The sequence below is a fragment of the Emydura macquarii genome, unplaced genomic scaffold (assembly GCF_026122565.2).
Source record: "Emydura macquarii macquarii isolate MOO-44397 ecotype Brisbane River unplaced genomic scaffold, CSIRO-AGI_Emac_v2 contig_2184, whole genome shotgun sequence".
NCBI classification, from domain to species: Eukaryota; Metazoa; Chordata; order Testudines; family Chelidae; genus Emydura; species Emydura macquarii.
This window is the reverse complement of record NW_027132321.1, coordinates 1,832,245-1,853,542: the sequence shown is the minus strand read 5'-3', so window position 1 is coordinate 1,853,542 and position 21,298 is coordinate 1,832,245. Positions and strand designations below refer to the sequence as shown.

General features: G+C 56.6%; 2 protein-coding genes across 2 annotated transcripts in view; one reads left to right on the top strand and one right to left on the bottom strand.

Annotated features, from left to right (window-relative positions):
- WNT2B (Wnt family member 2B) overlaps positions 1-21,298 on the top strand; it is a 35,143-nt gene that overhangs the window by 9,542 nt on the left and 4,303 nt on the right. Inside the window, exons 2-4 of the mRNA XM_067558799.1 lie at positions 9,840-10,060; positions 16,217-16,494; positions 17,731-17,995. Of these exons, the coding sequence (XP_067414900.1) occupies positions 9,840-10,060; positions 16,217-16,494; positions 17,731-17,995 (764 nt within the window). The remainder of the gene's footprint in view (positions 1-9,839; positions 10,061-16,216; positions 16,495-17,730; positions 17,996-21,298) is intronic.
- Positions 19,506-21,298, bottom strand: part of ST7L (suppression of tumorigenicity 7 like) — a 52,142-nt gene continuing 50,349 nt past the window's right edge. Inside the window, exon 15 of the mRNA XM_067558794.1 lies at positions 19,506-19,955. Within this exon, the coding sequence (XP_067414895.1) occupies positions 19,725-19,955 (231 nt within the window). The 3' untranslated portion in view covers positions 19,506-19,724. The remainder of the gene's footprint in view (positions 19,956-21,298) is intronic.

Below are 21,298 nucleotides of genomic sequence, written 5' to 3'. Positions count from 1 at the left end.
TGGTGTTAGCTAGCAGCACACTGATGCACTGGCTCAATGCTCATTTCATGGCAAGAGTAGTGCTTATCTGTGTCAAAGAGGCTCAAGCCGGGGCTCAGGCTGTTATTTTACTTTCGTAATTGATGCAGCAAGCCCAGAGGTGCCAGGGCTATGAACTGCCAGGCCTTGAGGTGCTGGGGCTCAGCCCTGGCACAAATTAAGCCCTGGGGAAGAGTCCCACCTAATGAGTCACCAGCATCAAGTTCCTGGAGCACAGAGCACCGCGCTAGGCCATGAGTTCAGTACTCAGAAGGATTTGGCCCTACAAGTCCGAGACGGAAGCTCAGCTACAGGCACTGAGCAGATTGGCTCTGGGTCTGGTGTGACCCAGTCTTTTGCAGTTCACAGCTGAGCAGCACTGACCCTTTAAAGGTTCCCATGCCAACCCACTCACCCAGCAGCTCAGACAGACAGACATCCCGCTGGACTGAGCTGCTCACTCCACTGAGGCGGCTCTGACAGCACTGGTTGTTTAAGCTGCAGAGGGACTCCATGATCAGCATTTCTTCCAGATGGGCCTACTGCCTGAGTGATGGGTGGAAGAGCTACATATTACGGCCTCCAACAGCCAGACGGGTATCAGACCTGGCGGAGTGCTTGATGCATGGACAAGGACAGTGGACTGGCCTCCTCAACCTCTAGCCAAGGAACACTGCTCTGTATGCTGAGCCATGGGCACGGCTGCCCAGCATCACTCCGCTTGATGCAATCCTCCCTACAGCTGCCAGCGGTGACTATGCCACAGGGGCACGAGGGAAATCAGAGCTTCCCACCCTGGTTTTCAGGGAACATGGGTACTTGGGTGCGACAGCACCGCCCACTCCATAGTTCTGTTCCGTGGACCTTTTCGAGCAGATCTGCTAGCCAAGCAGCCTGCCCCACGAGCCTGCTCCGAAGCCCACAGGAGTCAGTGCAAAGTCTCCTACCGACTTCAGCAGGCTTTGGATCCGCTCCTACGTGGCTATTTTGGAGATAGGATTTCCTCAGCTTTCCTTGGCTCAAATATCCCATCCTGACTCTGCCCTGCTATGCACACTCCAGGCCCCGAGCTGTGTTCGAGTTGCGTGGCAGTCAATGTCTGCAACATGCTTTGGGATGAGAGAAGCTGCAGGAAGCTCAAATATTATCTTGGCATCAGTTTGCAGTTGCTGCCTCTCCATGCACTGCTGAGAACTAGAGAGAGCACCCCCTGCCTTGGTTCGGTCCAGGCTGGAGTAGGCAGCCTGTAAACCTTTCACGCCCCGTGGGGCGTGGGGAGGTGTCTGATCAGGCCTGCTGCTGTCCGCAGGTGTAAGGCCTTGCCTATATTCAGAGATGTGTTGGTTAACTGCAGACAGGTTTAAAAGCCAGCTTAGTTTTACTAGTGCAGATCTGTGTGGACACCCTTAATTTGATTTACATCTTGTTTATCATATTTACTTAATTTCAACCAAGTTAAATAAATCAGTTCAAAAACTGCACCTTCCACTGACCTGGTGCAACACTGACTACAATAGAGCAGGTTGGAAAATAGAATTACCCTCCCATGGGAAGTCCTGACCGTTCAAAGTTTTGTTCCGCACAGCGTCAGGATTGACATTTACTGTGAAACATTCCAGAAATGTTTTGATTTGGAAATAATGGAAAACATTGAAACATTGCACTGAGGTAAACATCTCTCACTTCAGTAATGTCAACATGTTACGGGAAATAGTCAGAATATTTCAAAATGACCATTTAATAGCACAAAAGTCTATGTAAAATACTCATGTTAGCAAAAATCACGACTCTTTTCACCCTAGAGCTGCCTTTATTTCATTGAAAGGCTTTACAATTGCCATAAAATAAGAGCCCAAGTGTTTCCACCAGAATGCCAGAAAAGCAGAAGTTTCCATTGGTGTGTCAAGGGACACAAGGGACAAAATTATTTTCAGACAATGAGAAGCACTGCTTTGCTGATGGGCAACTGTGGACAGATTCTGCAGGGCTTTCTATTACATGGTAGTCAGGCTTTTATTCTGCTCTCATCAACATAGCACCTCCCAGCAGTACAGTAAGCCAGTGACTATCAACCTTTTCAGACAACTGTAGCCCTTGCAGGAGGGTCTTGCGTACCCCCAAGTTTCACCTCACTTAACTACTTTGCTTACAAAAAAAATCAGACAATACAAAAGTGTCACTGTACACCGCTCCTTTATCATAGAACCATAAAATGAATCTATTCAAATATAAATACTGTACTTCCATTTCAGTGTATAGTATATATAAACATGTCATTGTCTATATGAAATTTTAATTTATGCTGACTTTGCTAGTGCTTTTTACGTAGTCTGTTGTAAAACAAGAAATATCTAGATGAATTGACCTACCTCCAGCGGTACATGTATCCCTGGTTGAGAACCACTGCATTAAGCCACATAGCCAACCTGTCACATTGTTTGTTCTCATCCTCCCCAAGAGAAGAAGCCTGAGGAGTGTCTTGTTCCAGGGGAGTGGCGTGTCTTATTTTGTAGATGTACCTGTTGCTGTGTTTGGTAGTGAAGGGAAGGAGAAAAATGCACCAGGCACTGGGAGTGGAGAGGTTTATGATAGCCCTTAACTGCGGGAGGAGTTTATTCCCCAGCCACGGACCAGGCCACAGGAAGTTCTGTCTCCTACACAGACAAGCTTTTCCCTTGCTGCTGATTGCGCCCTGTGCCAGAGGAGCGTCATTGACCAGGGGCTTTGTCCTGGAGCTTTGGACAGCCTTGTAGATACCCTGAGCTCGGGCCATGGAGCGTTTTGAAGATAAAGACCAAACCTTGAGCTTGACCCAGTGCTCCATGGGAAGGCAGTGCAGGGAGCAGAGGCCTGGTGTGATGTGCTCATGGAAGCCTGTTGCTAAGGAGATGCAATGAATGCCATGGTCTGTTGGGTGCAGACTATTTGGTACATTAGCTCCAGAGGCCTCCTCATGCTCTCTGCTTGAAATCCATCCCCACGCATGCAGCAGCTGCACCAGGGCCTATGCACCAGTCAAGTCCCACTTCGACCCAAAGATGTGGAGACCTTGCGGTGTCCCTACACAGGGTGGCCAGGACTGGCCTTGGCTATCTGAGGGTGGCATATGGCTCCTGGCTGCCGGTCCCTGCAGAACAGAAAGCACGGCCTGCTCAGGTCCCTATTAAAAGGGAACACTGAGAACAGAATGATTCATCTCATTCTGGCCCAGACAAGCTGGGGCATGTTAGCCACATGGGAAGTTCACCCGAGTCCGTCCTTCAGCTTGTCAGCTCTTCCCTCCACTGGGCTGGGTACTGACATGTAGTACAGCCCTGAGCGCTGGCTGCAGCAGTGCTGAGCTAAGGCTGCTCCCACACCCCCAGCATGAAGTGGTTTCCATTAGCTACAGGGCTTACAGTTCGGTTCAGTGGCTCTCAGCACGCCCGCTATACAAACGGTTCCAGTGCCCCTGGGCTGCAGCCTCAGATGCTGAAAAGAAGGGGCCGCGTGGAGCCATAAGTAGCAGGTAGAAGAGCCATCAGTGTGTGTTAAATCCTTTGGGGGTACGGATGCACTGGGAGCTTATTAAGTACATGGTCAGGAGCTTTCCGTTCATGTGAGTCAGGGTTGGAGACAGCTTAACCTGTTCTAAAGCCTGCATACAAGTGTGTTGTCTGTACCCACCTCCCCAGCACTCCCAGCACCACCACACGGTCACTGCAGCAACCTGGGGGCATGGTACATTTGTTCCAGTGTTCGAAAAAAGGACCAGAGGAACACGGGGCCAAGTTCTCTCCTGGAGCAAAACCGACTTCCTGAAGGACGATGAAATTGGGACAGGAGGAACACAGCAGACAAAGTGACAAAGAATGACCAGCTGCAATTACTGAGAATGATGGGTGTCTGACTTCCTCCCAGTTCACAGCCACAGCTCCCAGAACATTCCCAGCAGCCTTGGGACGTGGCCTGGCGGGTTATGGATGTATGTAACAGGAACATCTGGCCGGAGAAGGAAGCCATAAGTGGATCCCTCTCTGCTGCTTGAGATGTCACCCTAGCACTTACAGGGTGTTGCTTATTACAGAGCTGAGGGGCAGAAGCAAGGCAGAAGGATTTTTGCATACTGTTATCTGGGTGCTGAAAGTCAGCAAGAGATTTTTGTTCAAACACAAGATCCCCTTTAACATGGAGAAGAGGGAGCAAGAACCAGGGACTACTGCAGACAACGAGTGACAGACTTGGTCTACATTTAAGAGTTGGATTGACAACTATGTCAGTCAGTTTTGAAACAACCCACACCACGCACTGGGGGAGCTATGCTGACCTAACCCCCAGTGTAGACATCGCTAGGTCGACAGAAGAATGCTTCTGCTGTTGCAGTTACTTTGTTCAGGGAGGCTCATCTCCCGAAAAACCCTTTCCATCAGTGTAGGCTCCATCTACACTACCCACTGCTGGTACAGCCATGGCTAGGTATTCTCCATGGCATGGACACAGACACAGCCTTTATCCACCATGCAAGAGCCACTCCTGCATGCAATGCATGGGTCTTTCCTCCCTTCATCCATGGGGGAATTCACTGCACAGCCTCAGGAGAAGCACTGAGGGTAGGGAAAGCCCACAGCCCCAAGGACCTTATCTGATAACCAGTGCAGTCATAGTAGAGGGCAGAGACATGATGCAGGGGGCAAAGCACCCAGCCTAGTACCCGTGGTCTTGAGAACCAAAGCACCCCTTCCTGGGCATTTTTCCAGGACCGGAGCATGCGCCACACAGGAACACCCGTTGGTAGGGGGTTAAACGCAAACTTATACTGTTGAGTAAACAGATGTGTCTGCCTCCAGTTTGTGTGTTTATCTTAGAAGCAATTTAGGGTTCTCCCTGTTTACAAGACCAGAAGCCAGCAGATTCTTAGGAGAAAAACAACTGGACGCCGACATGTGACAGTTCTCTTCTGTTCTCCCTTTGCACTGGAGAAGCCTGCACTCAGAAGCAACTAAAAGCCCACGTCAACCGCATATTTGGATGTGCTTGTGTGACAAATTCACCCACAGGGGGGAAATAGCAACAGGAGGTCAGAGCCACTTTACCCCTGACATATGAGGCTCTCAAAGCCACTTGCCTGTGTGCAGAGCAACCTCAACGCTACTGCTAGCAGCCCGATTGCCAGCACTCCTAGAACCTTCTCATCCAATTGCTCCCAGAGGCTGGAAGCTCTGACGCAGAGTGGGATTAGCGCAACCGCACGGCCTTTCCCATAACCCTCCTGGAGCTTCACAGCCATCTCCTGGCAGCCGTGGGAGCTGAGCTGCTGGAACAAATGGGACGCTGGGGATGCTGGTCTCTAGCGGGTCTCCTGTGCGCTGTTATCAGAAGTAGCAGTCAGGACACAAGATAGCTGCAGGTCATCACCAGGGGTTGCACACCCAGAGCATCAACCCTGACCTCTACCTGAGCTAAATAAATGTCTCCTTTAGCTTGCTGCACTCACAGGCTCTTATCCTCCATGCAGACCAGCCACTGGAGTGGGAGGACATTTTACCAGCATGGCAACACTACACAGGTGTTTATGGGAGTCTCAGGCATAACCTTACACAAGAAAGGCCTCTTATTTAGGAAAACTTGTGGGCAAAGAGCAACACCTCAGCATTAGTGCCTGCAAGGCTGGGCATAAATGTGCTCCCCCGTCACTAACCCAGGGGAGAGAATAACCACAGTAAGACTTACCCCATCCCCCCTCACCACCTGCCCCCTGGTAAATAGAGATCCTTGTGCCCATTTTGCAGACAGGCAAGGTTCCTAAATTCCCTTTGCTCCCCACTGCAGAACTCGTGGTTCACCCCACCTCACACCTGGCCTCCTGTGTGCCCACCTGCCCCACCTCTCTCCAGATTCAACTGCTAAAATAGCCTTCCTCCCCCAGCGCCTGCTTCCCTCCATGGCTTCTGTAGCTGGTCCCCTGGCTCTCTTCACAGGGGCCATAAATGCCTCATCCTCCCTCCTGGAGCAGGGACATCACTCCTCATGTTAGCCCGTCCGGCTGAGCCCCTCACCATCGCTCCCCATTGCCCGACCCTGCTCTGTTCACCTGGGTGACAGCTCTCCCCTCCAGACCCACCTGTCCTCCCTCCGTGGGGTCTCCCTGCTCCTCACCTCCCCCCACTTCCTTCCCCATTTAAAGGGGCTCAGGCCTAGAGGAGCCTGGCTTGGTCATCTCACTTGCTGTGACCATTCTGCTTCCCTCCCTTTGCCTTCCACCCTCCAATCCTGGGAAAGTCTCAGTGGGGGCAGCCCATCAGAAATGCAGATTTACCAAAAGCAACACATTTCAGGGAAGTGCATCGGGTCTCTTAGAAATGAGAAGCATTACAGCGCTCCAGCTTGTCCTTCTCAGAACGAGTGCCTCGATTTTCTGTTTCAGAATTACTGGGTCCCATTCGTTATGATCTGAGTGATGATTGGAACAAACGTTTTGATTTTAATCAGCCTAAAATATTTTGATCAACGTAAAACAATCCTTTCCCTCCCTTCCCAAACCTCTGGAATGTTGTTTCATTGGAAATTTTGAAGAATTTCCATTCTGAAATGGAAAACCAAAAAGGTGAAAAGTCACAGAATTTCCCATCCTGCCACTGGAACACGGGGCTTGCTTCTCCAAGTCAGGCACATCAAAACCCCCCAACAAACCCAACCTTTTCCCTTTTTGGTTGTGCAGCAGCATTTTATGCCGGCTTTGCACAAACGTAAGTGACCACAAGGAGCAGGACAGCAAAGCATCAGCCACTCATGCTAAAGAAAATAAAGCCACTGCCTTTCTTTTGGACTGCAGACAGCTATCACATGCACGGCGTGGGAAAGGCGCTCTGGGAGGCAGAGCTGTTGGCAAGGTGCATCACGCACAAACCAAGGAGTCAATGGTCCCTCCTGCGTTTTCTCATCCCACTTCTCCTTCCAATAACATGTGCTGTGACCTGGCTATTTGGCAGAGGAGCTGAGGAGAACAGAAATAATTAGCTCACCGCATGAAAAGGGGAGAAAGAGCCCGGTGTTCATCGTGCGCCGAGGAGTCTACGTGATCAAAGCTGCCCGAGGAGATGGGTTAGTCCCTTGCCATTAGCAGTACGGTTCCCCCCAGGAAAGCACCTCCTGTCATCTCATTGCCGCCTCCTCTTCAAGCCAGCAGCCCTGATTCTCCTCCTCTCACTTGCACCAAGTTTAACCTGGCATCACGCTGGTGACAGTGGAGTCTGCCAGCTTCGACCGGTGCAGGTGGGGAGAGAATGGGGGCCCAAAGGCCCTCGTGCTTGGGCCGAGCTCTCCCCCCACTCCTTAGGGGAGCTGGGAGGAGGACGTCAGAGCGTTATCAGGGCGTGCTTAGCAATGCCCTCCTCTCCCCACACCTCAGCTCACGGCCGCTGGGACCGAGCATCTGGTTTCTCAGGCAGGTTGCTGCAGCCACCCCTCCAGTTCTCATCCTGAAACGCTCCCGCACGGGCCTGTCAGCCACAGCCCCTGGCCCCAGAGCGGCTCAGGTAGTGACACCAGCCTGGCCCCTCCATCCTTTCCCAGCTCCCTGGGGGACACGTCTTACCCGCTCAGAGGCCCTGGCAGTTCACGCTGATCACAGGGTGCAGGAGACAAGCCGGCAGGACCTCTCTTACAAGACTGGGGTGAAGTCTCTTGGTAGAGCCATCCCAGCCACCAGAGCAGCTCAGGGTCCAACAGCTGTTCTCTGCGCCCATAGGCAGCAGCTCTCCTAGCCTCCCTGGGCCAAGCCAGGCTCAGCATTACCTCCCGCCAGGTGGGTGCCGTGACGGGCCAGTCTCCCCCAGCAGTCACCATCTTCCTCCATTTCCCTGCTTTGGGGAGGAGCCTGTTCCCTTGTAAGCACTGGGAACAAGGGGCTGAGGGAGAGGGCGCTGACCTGCCTGGGGGGACAGCCAGCCCTGCCACATGCTGCTGCACCTCCATGCCATGGCCCCCGGCCCCCGCCAGCAGTGCTCATAAAAACCATCCTTCAGTCACAACGATCCAGCAACAGGCCAGGCCAGGCCGCTGCAGGCGGGCATCCGAGCCGCAGGGCACGCTGAGTTCCCAGGAGCGCCCTCCCCTGCCGAGTAAAGGTGGGAGGAGGCAAAACCCCCTACTTCGGCTGTGCACCTCCCACAGGTGGTGGGTCAGTACCCCAAAGCGGGCTGGACTGAAGCCCAGGCAGCCCTAACCACCCAGCCTGCCTTCAGAGCCCAGGGCAAGGGAGAGGATTGCTGGCATCCATCCCCTTGTCGCTATCACTCCATGAGCTGCTGTCGGCTCTCTGATGGCTCCCCCCCACCTCCACTGCACCCCTGCTGCCTGATGAAAGGTTGATGAGCAGGCTTGTAAAAACACTGCGCCTCGGCCAGCAGAGCCCTGGCTTGGGGAGCCCGAGTGAATTATCCACAGCTCCAGCCTGAGATGACCTGGCGCTGCTGCCAGCATTTAAACAAAATATTTTTAAAAGGTGGGGGTGGGAAAGTCCTCCTCCCTCTCCGTAGTCACAGGCTACCTCTGGGTCTGACAGCAAAGATAGAACACGGCCAGAGAGAAAAATTAACCACATTTATTGCTTCTGTTATTAAAGGGAGGGTCTTTTCCAGTCTAGGGGTTTGAAAAATTTGACTCCCACCCAAAGCACTCCTCTTCCAGCCAGAAATGCAGCTCAGTGGTACGTGGCAAACCCCATTCCCAAGCACAGAGGATCGGTTGCTTTCTGGCTGGGGTAAACAAGGGACCTAAGCTGGGCTTTTGGATGGATTTGGAAAACTCCACACCCGACGCCATTGTCTGTGTTGCTTTTGCGTCAGCAGAGCAGTCTGGTTTTGAAGGGGGAGTTCAGAGGTCTCTCCACCACCACACACCCTGCATTTCTGTGCGAAAAGCCTCATTAATTGCAGGCAGACGGGGTCAGGTAACTGTGGGCTCACCGTCCTCTAACCCCTATTACTGGGGACAGACCTTCCCCACCCCGCTAATGGGGTCACAAGAATGGGGAAACCTGGGGTCTCTAGCACCCAGAATCTGTTACCCCCAAGACACACTGCAGGGCTTCTGCCCTATTGCACATGGCCAGCTGAGACCCCCAGCGCGGTTTGTCCTGATGTCACTGCCTCCCAGCCCACCACTGTGCTGGGTGTCTGCTTCCAGTCAGACCCGGGGGACCTTGAGCTCTGGGGCAGGGATTGTCTTAGCTTGTCTGCACAGCACCTTGCCCAAGAACAGCCTCTGCCTTCATTATGTTCCCCCCCCCGGGAGCTACACAGTCGAAGTGAACGAATGGTCATCACCTAGTCCCGCCCAGTGGTTCCAGCTCAGAGGAGTGGGACGAACAGATCAAAGAGTCATTGCATGAAATCCTGCTGTCACCAGCAGAGCTGGGTTCGTGCTACAGGGACAGGCAGGGCTAGAGGGTTTGCACATCAGCAAGTTCCATCAGCTGCCACCGCAGTAGCTGATCCCCCGAGCAGGAAGCTCACCAGGTTTAATGACAAGAACGTCCGTTTTTAAAGCTACTGCATTCCTGGCGCAGCCAGCTGCTCTCAGAAGGGGAACCTGCTCCGCAGGTTTCCTTGCTCCCTATAGCAATAATTCAGGCAGCACCTCAAGCTCCCTCCTCCCATTCCAGGCTTGGTGCAGCTCGGGGTATTTTGTTAGACACCAAGCCTAGCCCCCACGCGTTCTCGGTGGCCCAGCATTGCAGCATCTCCTCCACCATCAGTCTGGTTCATCACAGGCCCCACTCCCTGAACACAATAAAACTCAATCCGGTGCCCACACTTGACGAGTGTGTTCTCTTTCCACAGGTACATTGGGGCACTGGGGGCCAGGGTGATCTGCGATAACATCCCTGGCTTAGTCAACAAGCAGCGGCAGCTGTGTCAGAGGTACCCTGATATCATGCAGTCCGTTGGGGACGGAGCCAAAGAGTGGATCCGGGAATGCCAGCACCAGTTTCGGCACCACCGCTGGAACTGCAGCACCCTAGACAGGGACCACACGGTCTTCGGGAGAGTCATGCTGCGAAGTAAGTGCTCAGCTTTTCCTGTCCCACCCCGCCAGGGGATAAATTACTGCTCCACTCCAGCCTACCTGCATTTGTCCCTGGGAGGCGTTTTAGGGTTAAAACTTGGGATGAGAGCTGGGTGAAAAATGCTAGTTCTTTCTGGTAGGCAATTTGAAAAACTGCTTTAAATGGATGTTTCGCCCCTTACAATTTCTCCGGAGTTTCTGACCAAAATATGGAACTGGAGAGTTGATTTTTGACAACTGTTTTTGGTTGAAATGTTTTGTTTGCTGTTTTCCATCAAGAACCAGATTTTCCAAAATATTTGTTTTTTCCCCCCAAACAAGGTTGCTAGAAAGACTGACTGGCTCTACTCTGCCTACAGCAGCAGGGACACACTTGGGCATTGCTCCAGATACAGCAAGGTGGCGGAGGCTGGGTGTTTGGCAGAGGACAGGAGCATTTGCAAAGAATAGAACCAGGCTCTGTAAAGGCCATGTGAGATACACTGGGGGGAAGAAAGCTAGCTAGTCCCTCCCGCTAGATGTACGAGGAGCACTGCATGTACATTCTCTCATCTCCCCGTCACTGTGTCTAAAGGCAAGGCTGGAAGTGGAGAACCCACAGGAAGGTGAAAAGTTTGCTGGAGGACCCTGACCTCGATGCTTCCAGCCATTTTACCTTTGGGTTTCTCCAGAGCAGGGGAGGATGTAACCCTAGGGAGGCCCCACACATCCATCAGGCAGCACAGCACTACTGCATGGCTCATGGGGGGAAGCAATGATTCAGCAACCCAGGAAGCCAAGGCTGCGACTGGCATTTCCAGCCACAGCCCACTCGTAGCAGGCTGAGGGGCTAGGTGGCTTTAAATGCATCTTTGCAGTTACCCGTGTTTTAGGGCTGATCTCCAGCACAAGTCAGAGCAGCCCCAGGGCAGCTCTAGTTTAGACTCAGCTGTCTACAGCCCAAAGGGGCCAGTCCAGCAGCTATTAATAGCCAAGTGCAGAAACAAGCCCTCTTTCCCCCAGCCACAGCCCTGATACCCCAGAAACCAGGGGCACTGATCAGCCCTGGGCCATCCAGGGAACCCCTTGTGCCAAAGGGTGCATGCACACCAGTGGCTGCTGGCTTCATAGCCCCTTCCTTCCCGCAGCGGGCAGGAGGATGGCCTTGGGGTCAAAGCATTGCACCGGGACTCAGGGCAGCTGGGTTCTACCCGCAGCTCCCTGGTCACCGTGGGCAAGTCTCAGCTTCCAAGGAGACACTCAGGGCCAGGCATCCAGAAGAACCAGCCACCACCATGCCATGCCACTGGGGTCCTGCTGGGCACACTCAGGGCACTGCAGTAGGATTTCACCTCCACGGCTCACAGAGCAATGCCCAGTGAAGTGTGATCCCTGAGACATGCCGTGTGTCCATCTGCAGGCCTCTCCGCCATGGGGGTACTTTACACACCCTTGCACTCCCAGACCTCAGCTATGCTCACAGGTTAAGTCCCCCTGAAAAAAACAAAGGCTCAGAGCCTTCCCAGACAGTATGCCCCCCCAGCACCCATGGGCAGCTGTGCTGCGCTGCCAGCCCGACTCCCTCGCCCCTCTACCCATCAGCTAGGTGCTCTGGGAAAGACAGCAGCTCCTATTGTGCCAGCACCAGGTCACTTCACAACCTGGTCTTTTCCCCGGGTTTCTCTATGGGGAAGCAGCCACAGGTGGTAGTTGGGTACTGCCTTGGAAGCCCGGGTATCCTCCAAGTTAACCAAGCCGCAAAGACAACACCTTGCTGCTGTGGGATGGGGGAAGGAGACAGGGCTGGAGAACAGGCTCATCTGCCAGCAGTAATGGGATATGTAAATATTTGGAGTCGGGCTGGCCAGGAGTCAGCTGCTCACATGGGAGGTTGCTGTCTCCCCACACAGCAGGGAAGCCAAGTCAGAGAGCAGCCAGGATGACCCCAGCTTTGGGGTGCGGAGGAGTGGGACACAGGCCTGGCACATTAGTGACACACAGCTGGCTGACAGGGCTAGGGCGCAGCACACCATCAATCAAGAGGTAATGCCCATCGCTGCAGGGATTGCACCCTGCCCAGCAGCCTCCAGCACTGGCTGCTGACCTGGACAGCCCGTTAGTCTCAAGGCATGAAAGCGGTCTAACAGCGCCATTGCAGGGTCTAGCAAGTGAGTCAGGGAGGAAGGAGGCTGACGAGACAGACCACTCCTCTGGCCTAGTCCTTCTGGTCTCCCACGCCCTGACTAGAGGTAGCAGAGCCGACTCTGAGCCATCACAAATCAGGACTCTGGTCCCCCAAAGGCAGGAGGGTCCTTTAAAAAGCCTGGGATTAAAAACAGTAAGTGTGAGGCCTGTTTCCCAGCCACAAGTCTGTAGGGGCAGGGTTTTCAGGGGCAGGACAGCCCATGCCAGGACTCCAGGAGTTGGGGTTTTAAGAGAAAGCACCAGCTACCATGAGACTGGCGACGCAGTTACAGGAGTTATGCACCACAAGCGCAAACAGTGGGCCACAGTCTGCACCCTGCCTGCCACACGGCTTGGATACCACAGCACCAACGCCCACAGACCAGACTCTGAACCAAGCCAGTGTCCATAACTCCCCCACTCCCTATTAACAGCCCAAGTCCAGAGGACCCCAAAAGGCTCGTTTCTTTCAGGGTAGGAGTGCCCAGCCCGCTGGAACAGGAAGGGGCAGACCCCAGCACCAGGTGCCAGTGCAGAGACCGGCAGGTTGGCACTCAGCGGGTCAGGAAGCACAAGGAGAGAGAAACAGAGTGTGTGGCACAGTGCAGCCACAACACTGGCCAACAGAGCAAGATGAGCCCGCTGGGAGAATGTTACACAAACACTGCCAAAGCGTACTTTACATGAAGGCCAATAACCGCAAACAATACCTTTCATCGCACCGCCCCAGGCTCCGCTCCCCAGCTCTTCCTCCAGCAGCATTGAACTACTGCCTTGCTGTTGCCACTTTTATAGAGGGTTTCCCTACCCAGAACCCTTTGCAGGAAAGGGAAGTGCCACCCCTATTTCTATGGGTGATTGACAGCCCATCCAGCCAATCAGCTCTCTTTTCTTCATTCCTGGCTCTGGAAAAGTGTCACCCCGTCACAAGGGGTTGTGCCACACAGTGATCTCTGGAGGGAGTGTTTTCATGCATGTGTGACCAAGGATGGAGCCAGAATGATCTGGCAGCAAGGCAGATGCTCCTGTCCTGCCCCACCTTCCTCCTAATACTCTGGGTCTCATTCAGCTGCAGGACCTCAAGTTGCAGTTGCAGTTGCAGTGGGGGAGGTCTAGGTTGGACATTAGGAAAAAGTTTTTGCCTAGGCGGGTGGTGAAGCACTGGAATGGGTTACCTAGGGAGGTGGTGGAATCTCCATCTTTAGAGGTTTTTAAGCTGCGGCTTGACAAAGCCCTGGTTGGGATGACTTAGCTGAGGTTAGTCCTGCTTTGAGCAGGGGGTTGGACTAGATTCCTCCTGAGGTCCCTTCCAACTCTAATCTTCTATGATTCTATGACCTGGCAACCTGGGAAGGTGTTTTCCCCCACCCTAGATGACTGGTATGGAGGGTGTGTGAGCACCTTGGTAGGACGCAGAGGTGCTGGCACCCTCACTGCACAGCCGGGTCTGGCGAGGAGGCAAGGCAGCCTGGGGAGAAGGGTGGGCAGCAGCGGGAAGTCACTGGACATGGAGTGCTGATCTCGGGGGGAGCTGGCAGGCTGGGAGGAGGCAGAGGGGGACATGGTAAGAGCAGCCTGCAGGACAGGGGTCCTGGGAACTGCACCAGCCCCTGTCCGTGGGTCAGAGCCTTCCTGTCCCCGCAGAGCCAAGGGCAGAAGCAGGGTTCAAGCTACTGGAGTTACAGGCCCCTCGGAGTCAGATGCACCCAGTGGCTTTAAGCTGCCCTGCTCCCTGAGTATGATGGAGGCTGGGGACCTCTGCCCTCATCCCTGCTCGCCCAGCTGCTCGGAAAGCAGCCCCCGTTCCACCTGCACGTGCCTAAACTGAGTCACAGGGCATCCGCCATAGCCCCACCCCAGTTCCCTGGGGCCTGGCACACGCTGAGCAGAGACGGGGCAGAGAGAGCCTTGTGGTGCCCTGCACATGGGAACTGGTGGGTAGGGAGCCGGCAGTCACGGGAGGCAGAGGGAGGTGTGCGGAGCTGGGAACCCAGCTCGAGGTTTCCAGCTGTGTACGTCCACTGCTGCATTGCACGCCAAGCTCTCTGCAAGGGCGGACACGCCGGCAGCGCCTGGGGAGCTACCCAGAGAGGCAGGAAAGTCGGTTTCTTTTCTAGTTAAAACCTAAATCTTCCATCTCATGGTCCAATTATACACCCCACCCCTTGCCCCCCGCCTTCCCTCTGCTCTGCTCCCCGGCCTTTGCTCCTTTCCAGGAGGGCCCCAGCCCTTGCTCTTTCCATCTGCCGTCTCCAGCACCCCTCTCAGCACCCTATCGCCCGGGGTCTCTGCCCCAGTCTCTCCTCTGTCAGGCTGGCAGTGTCGTTCCTCTCCGGGGTTGGACTGTGCACCCAGGTCCCACCTCGGGCACATGCTCTTCCGTCCTGTGTTTGTTATGGCGGGATCTGCCCGGGGGAGAGCTCCATGCAGGGATCCGCTGGGATCTAGCTGGCTGGCTGCGCTGTGTTCGTTCAGGGGACTCTGGCACCGTTAGCTCCCTGCTCCTTCCAGGGACCTTATCCCCGGACTGCACCAGAGAGCAGCTCCCCTCCAAGCACATTCAGCAGAGCCGCCCAGCACCCACTCTGATCCCAGAGCTCTCACCAGCGCCCACATTGCCGTGCTCCTGTGGGCCCAGGGTCTCTGGGGAACTGTCCAGCAAAGGATCCCTGAGCAGGCTGGTGTGGGGGCTGAATACTGCCCAGCGGGGCTGCTGGGGGCAGCCCGTCTCCTGCACCTCCTCCAGTGGAGGAGAAGCTAAGATCCATTACGCTTAGCAAAGCTCAGCCCCACCCACCCAGACCCCAGCGGGCGAAAGGACTGTGCCTTGCTCCATGGAATAGTCCCCCCCCCCGCCCAGGTTAGCAGCATGCCGTGTCGTGCCAATCCCCTGATTGCAGTGGTCCCCACACTGTGGGGCGCACCCCCAAGGGGGCAGGGAGGACCATTCAGGGGGCATGGCAGCCCATGGGAGGCGGGGAGGGCACACCACTCGCCACGCTCTGCCCCCAGCTCTGCCACCCCCCCAGCCGCTGCTCCACTCCTGGCCCCAGCTCCCGGGGGGGGGGCCGATGGGGGGGGGGGCCGTGATGGAAAACGTCTGGGGCCCGTCGCCTGGTTGCTTTTCAGCATGGTTACAAAATGGATGGCGGCGGGGCAGCGGCCGGAGCTCTTCACCCAGTCAGGCTGCAGCGATCAGCTAACCCACGCCGCTGGGACGTCGGCCAGGCAGGGCTGGGCTGGCATGTGAAGGGCAGGCATCACGGCAGGGAGAGTGCCGAGCCCTGCACGGCACCGTTTGCCATCCCGCGCCCGTCCTGCCCCGCAATTCCCACTAGTACGGCAATGGGTCCTGCGGGGCCCCGGGATCGCGGCCGGCTGCAGGGCTCCAGCCCAGTGGCTTTGCAGCTGTTTACAGGGAGCGTCCCACACCTGGCGGGCAGCATGGCAGGGAGCTTCATGGAGCTGGAGGGAGAGGTGGCGGGACGGGTGGCGAAGGCCCGCGCCGCCAGGCTGCCAGCTCCTCCTGCTCAGCACAGGAGTCGCCCCCTCGGTGGCAACGCCACGGATGCGTGATTCCGCGCCCCGGCCCGCGCCGTGGGTCACCCAGTGCAGCCTCTGCAAGCCGGGGCCACGCTGGTTGGGCTCACAAGCCAGCCGTGCCCGTCGCAGACCCACACCGGGGCAGCTCAAGGCCAGAGCCAGGTTCTGCAGCCGGAAGGAGCCGAGCACGGCCGCCAGGCAGGGCCAGGGTATCCCCGTCCCGGAGCCCTCCTGTCGGCCGCCTGCTCCACGCGGCTGTTTCACGCGGGAGGACGAGCCGGGCCCAGCCGGCTGTGGGCAGAGCGGGCAGGGCCCCAGCACTGGGGGGCTGTTTCGCCAGGGGGTGTCTGAGGTGCCCTGACCCTGTGCCCTGCTCTCCTGGGGCTGCCTCTGCCCAGCCCTGCTGCGCACACTCACGCCCCGTCCTTCCCCCCCCCCCCGGCAGGCAGCCGCGAAGCAGCCTTTGTCTATGCCATCTCCTCGGCCGGGGTGGTCTACGCCATCACCCGGGCCTGCAGCCAAGGGGAGCTGAAAGCCTGTGGCTGCGACCCCCTCAAACTGGGCCGCGCCAAGGATGAGCGAGGGGAATTCGACTGGGGCGGCTGCAGTGACAACATCCACTACGGGATTAAGTTCGCCAAGGCCTTTGTGGACGCCAAGGAGAAGAAGGTGAAGGACGCCCGGGCGCTGATGAACCTGCACAACAACCGCTGTGGGAGGACGGTGAGTCCCGGGGTCGGACGCCACGGGACCACGCCGGGCCAGCACAGCCTGCCCAGGCCACCGCCCCGGGGGGAAGGCACGTGCCACCGTCCCGGGGCAGCCTGCAGTGTGTATTCCTAACTCGTGGGGGTCCCTCAGCGCCCCGCCCGGAGCCCAGCAGCCAGCGCTGTGGGCTGTTCACCCTGCGCTGTGGAGCCCCCATGCCCTGCTCCCCTGAGCCCCTAGGGACAGCATGCCGCACGGGAGCGGAGCAGCAGCCGTCCCAGGCCACGGGCAGCAGCCCCGGTCGGCCACTGGTGCCTGGCAGGAGAGCAGCTTCCCAGCCTAGCTGCGGCATCTCCTCCCCAGCGGGGCGCTGCCGTGTGAGGTGCTGGCTGCTGATTCCCGCCAGAGGCATTACCCCCAGCTGGGGTGCAGGCGACAAGCCGTCTCTTGTGGCCACGAGGGTTGAAATGTAGCTTTCTCATTCCCACCTGGCCCCTGCTGGAGAATAGTCACTTAACTAGGTGAGAGCGCACTTGACTTTATTGATACGTGGCTGGGGGCGCCCGCGTGTCTTTGTCTCCGCAGAACTGGTTTGGGCCCACCTTTCCAGCGCAGCAACATGTCATGGCAACGTCGTAGAGCAGAAACGTGTCGCTGTACACAGTGTGGATACACACATTTTACCAGGCCAAGGATGGTCGGCAGATTACGAAGTTTCAAGTGATGCCTCACGAGGCAGACTTGTCTTGGGAAAGTGGGGAACCTAACAGCAAAGCCCCTCACAACCCCTGAGCACCGAAGTGGGCCTGCGTCTGGGAACGGGCACCCCTCCTGGACGGTGTCTAGCCCCTGACCTGTCCCCAGCCCGGCAGCTCAGGTTTATAAACGGCCAGATACAGGAAGCTCCCTTCTCTCAGTCCGTCTTATCACTCCTCCTACCCCCCACTCCAGGGCGAACGTCCCCAGGGCAGGACCACTAGCAGTAACACCCGCCTGCGTTCAGCTGTCAGACGTCACACCTGGGGCCTTTAGTGTCAGAGCCTTGGCAAGGGGCGAGAGATCTGTGGCATGGCAGAGCCCTTCTGCCTTCACCCCAGGGAGCTGGGCAGCCGCGATTGAGCAGGGGCCTTCACTAAAGCCAGGCTTTTGTCATTTTCCAGCGCCTCCTTTGGCCAGCTCAGGCGTGAGGCACGCCAGGGCAACGGGCTGGCTCAGCCCTGCCTTTTCCTCATGGCCTCGTTTCTCTTACAGGCTGTAAAGCGATTCCTGAAGTTGGAGTGTAAATGCCACGGCGTCAGCGGTTCCTGCACGCTAAGGACGTGTTGGTTGGCCATGTCAGATTTTCGGAAAACCGGGGATTACCTTAGGAAGAAATACAACGGGGCCATCCAGGTGATAATGAACCAGGACGGCACCGGCTTCACCGTGGCCAACAAGAACTTCCGGAAACCCACCAAAACGGACCTGGTGTACTTTGAGAACTCTCCCGATTACTGCGTGATGGACAAGTCGGCAGGTAAGACCCTGCCCCACTAGCTGGCTGCACGGCTGGGGTGGCGGGGATCTAGTGACACATCTCACACCCCCCGTGTCAGGCCTGCAGCTTCCCCGGGTAGGGCTCCCATAACCCATCTCTTGGGCCACTGGTTCCCAGCCCACTGTTGTCAAAGTCAGGCAGCACGGCCTCTCTAAGCCTTGTTACCGTTCAGCGAGGAGGAGGTGAGCTCTTTTATCGGACCACCTTCTGTTGGAGCGAGAGAGACCAGCTTTTGAGCCGCACCGAGCTCCTCGCTCTCACCTACAGAAGCTGGTCCAATAAACGACATCGCCTCCCCCAGCTTGTCTCGCGAACATCCTGGGCCCGCCCCGCCTACAGACACCCTGCAGGTTGCTGCGTGGTATTCGGCTGGCACGTGTAGAGGGCTGCCTACCACCGAGGGAGGTTTGAGCTCCTGCGGCTGGGGACCCGGCAGAACCTCGGGCGACCAATGGCACACACCAGAGGTGTTCGCTGCTGCTCCATTTGGGTGTGGGAGGTGTCTAGGTTCCAGAGCAACATTTATTCCCTTCGCTCCCCCCCCTTGAAGGCCCAACACAACCCGTCTAAGCTGCACAACGTCTCCTGGGGTTTTACTGTCACGTTTCTCATGAAAAGAAAAAATAAACAAAAATCCCAAACAGCAACTGCCCCCCTCCCCCGAGAAGTCTGTGATGGGGAGAGTGCGACTTGCCGGCAGCTGGCACCGGGGCAGTCTCAGCAGCAAGGGACTCTGGGAGCTGCAGACGGGAGCATGAAGAGGGCTGTCCCTGCGCTGTCTGTCTAGGCAATCAGAGGGGACTCAAGGAGCAGGGCTGGGGAGGGCGTCAGGGCTGGAAGGGCTTTAGCAGAACATCAGCTCAGTCCGGTTTGAACCTTGCAGCCAACCGAGCGCGCAGACGTCAAGGTGGGGAAATGGTGAATGGTAGGTGTGAGGCTGGCGGCAGGAAGGAGTTCGCAGAGCCCTGGGCAGGCAGCCCCTCTCTGGGAACACCCCAGCCTGCATGTTCCTGCCTGCCACGCAGTGCCGAGCCAGCGCTCCTGTGTGTGCTAATCAGCTTGGAGCCCACGGCCGTTCACCGCCCTGTCCCTGTCCTGTCAGGACACTCCTGTCAGACTTCCCAGAGCCTTCCCGCAGCTCTGCCCTCACCCCCAACCCGGACACTTCCCAGCGCTCGGCTCAGCTAGAAGCAGGGTGGGTGCGGCCGCTTACCCCATGACCCCATCGGCAGGGAAGAAGGAGCAGTGCAGGCCCAGGGATAGCCGGGAACCCTCCCCCTGTGTTACCAGGCAGCTACTGCCCTCCCCCACACCTGCCATTCAAGCCCCAGCATGCTCCCGGGGCAGCAGCCGGTGCTAGAGGTGAGCAGAAATTCCGTGGGGACAGAGATTTGCATTGCGCCTGCCCCAGTTCTGGTGTGTGTGATTGGAGACTCCTCTCTGCACCCTGGGCGCACTGCTACAACGTGTGGGTGTGCCCTAGCTATCACCGCAGGCCTGTGAGTTCGTGTAGCGCCCGGAGCTGTAAGCTCATAGCCAACTCCTGAGCACGGCCATGGCTGATTTGTGTCTGCAGTGAAGACCTGCCGTTGGGATGTACTGGAAACCCCAGGCCGTTGCAGCTGGAGCCTGAAATGCCGTGGCCCATTATACGAAGTGTGGGACAGAGGGGAGAGAGAGAGAGACAAGCCCACATTGCCCGTCTGTTCTAGGCATTTAATAGAACGGGCAGGGTTCTCCCCCAAACACTGCATGGACTTGGGACGACGAGCGGAGCAGAGCGGCTCACGTTGCTACTACTCAGCTTCCGCAGAGAAAGCACCGGTCTTCTGCGTGATGGGTCTGTCCACCAGGTCAAACAGCTCTGCACTGCCTCAGCTCCCCAGGCAACAGGCATACCTCCCTGGACCCAGCAGTGCAGCCACAACACCACGCCAACCTGTGTGGGAGGAAAATAGCAATGAACCAACAGTTTCTACGCTTAAAATGAGCCCTGAGCCCCGCATTTACTCCATGTAGCAGCAGCACGGGGGTGTTTCTGCCTTCTAGTCCCACCCGTCCCCTTCCACCTCAGCCACCCCGTCGCACACATATGCAGACCCCTCGGTGGCCTCTGCCTCACGCCACCGCTGCGGCCGTCAAGTCAGCAGAGGTTGCGTGCGCCAGCGGCAAACGGCATGAACTGGCAGGGCAGAAGCAGTTCTCCTCAGCGCTAACACCACAGCAAATTAAAGCCAAGGAGCCGCGTGCTTTATTAATCGTGCGGCTGGAATTACGCTGGGGTTGCCGCCATGCACTGCAGGGCCCTGCGGCTGGACTCTGCGGTTCCTCTCACGCCCTGCAGCCGGGAGCCCGTCTCCCAGCCCAGCTGGACAGACTCACACAAGCACTGCGGCGAGCTTGCTAAAAATCGGAGTCTGGAAGTGGGGGCTCGGGCGCTGGCGCTTGGGTTCTCTAGCCCACCCTCATCCCTGGGCGTCAGAGTCCCTGCCCCAGGCTGAGCCGCCGCTCTGGACACAGCTGTTTTCCCAGCGCTGGCACAAGCCCAGCTAGGCCAAGTCTGTAGAGTCGGGGTGGGAGGCTCCCTGCCCCGGGCTCCAAACGCTGCACAGACAGCCCGTCCGTCTGGGCTGCTCCCAGCGACAACGCAGCCGTACCCGGCCCTTCCGGCTGTGCTGTGCACGGTGACGTCGCTTCGAAAACAGACTCAAATGGGTCCATCTTTCGGTCCGGCTTTGGGGGTGTTTTGTTAAAAACTGTGCCCAAAACACTCAGTGCCCAACCCGCTCACGGCACGCGCTGGCGCCTCCCCGCAGAGACTCTCAGAGCACTTGACAGACGTCAGCCTGCACAGTGGGACGTTACAAGAGCTGATCAGGAAAGAATTTGCCCCCATCTCTGAAAAAATTTTGGAGGGTTTTGATGAAAGAACAAAAAACTTCAAATCTTCATTTTTAACACCGCAAACCTGAAAACCTGTCAAAAACGAACATTTTGAATGAAAAAGACCAACCCTTCTTTCTGACAAAATGTCAACCTGCTCTAGGAGGGGTTATTACCAGCTTACAGAGGTGGAAATCCAGGCCGAGAGAAGTGAAGTAGCTGGTCCAGGGTGTCTCAGTGAATCAGAGGACAGAGCCGCAAATCCAGGAGTCCTGTCTCAGTTCTTTGCTCCTCCCACTAGACCATCTGCCAGCAGTCACATCTGAACTGGGAGTCAGCAGGTCTGACTGGTGTTAATCCAGGGTAACCCCATTCATTCGCACCAGGGCAATGCTGAGC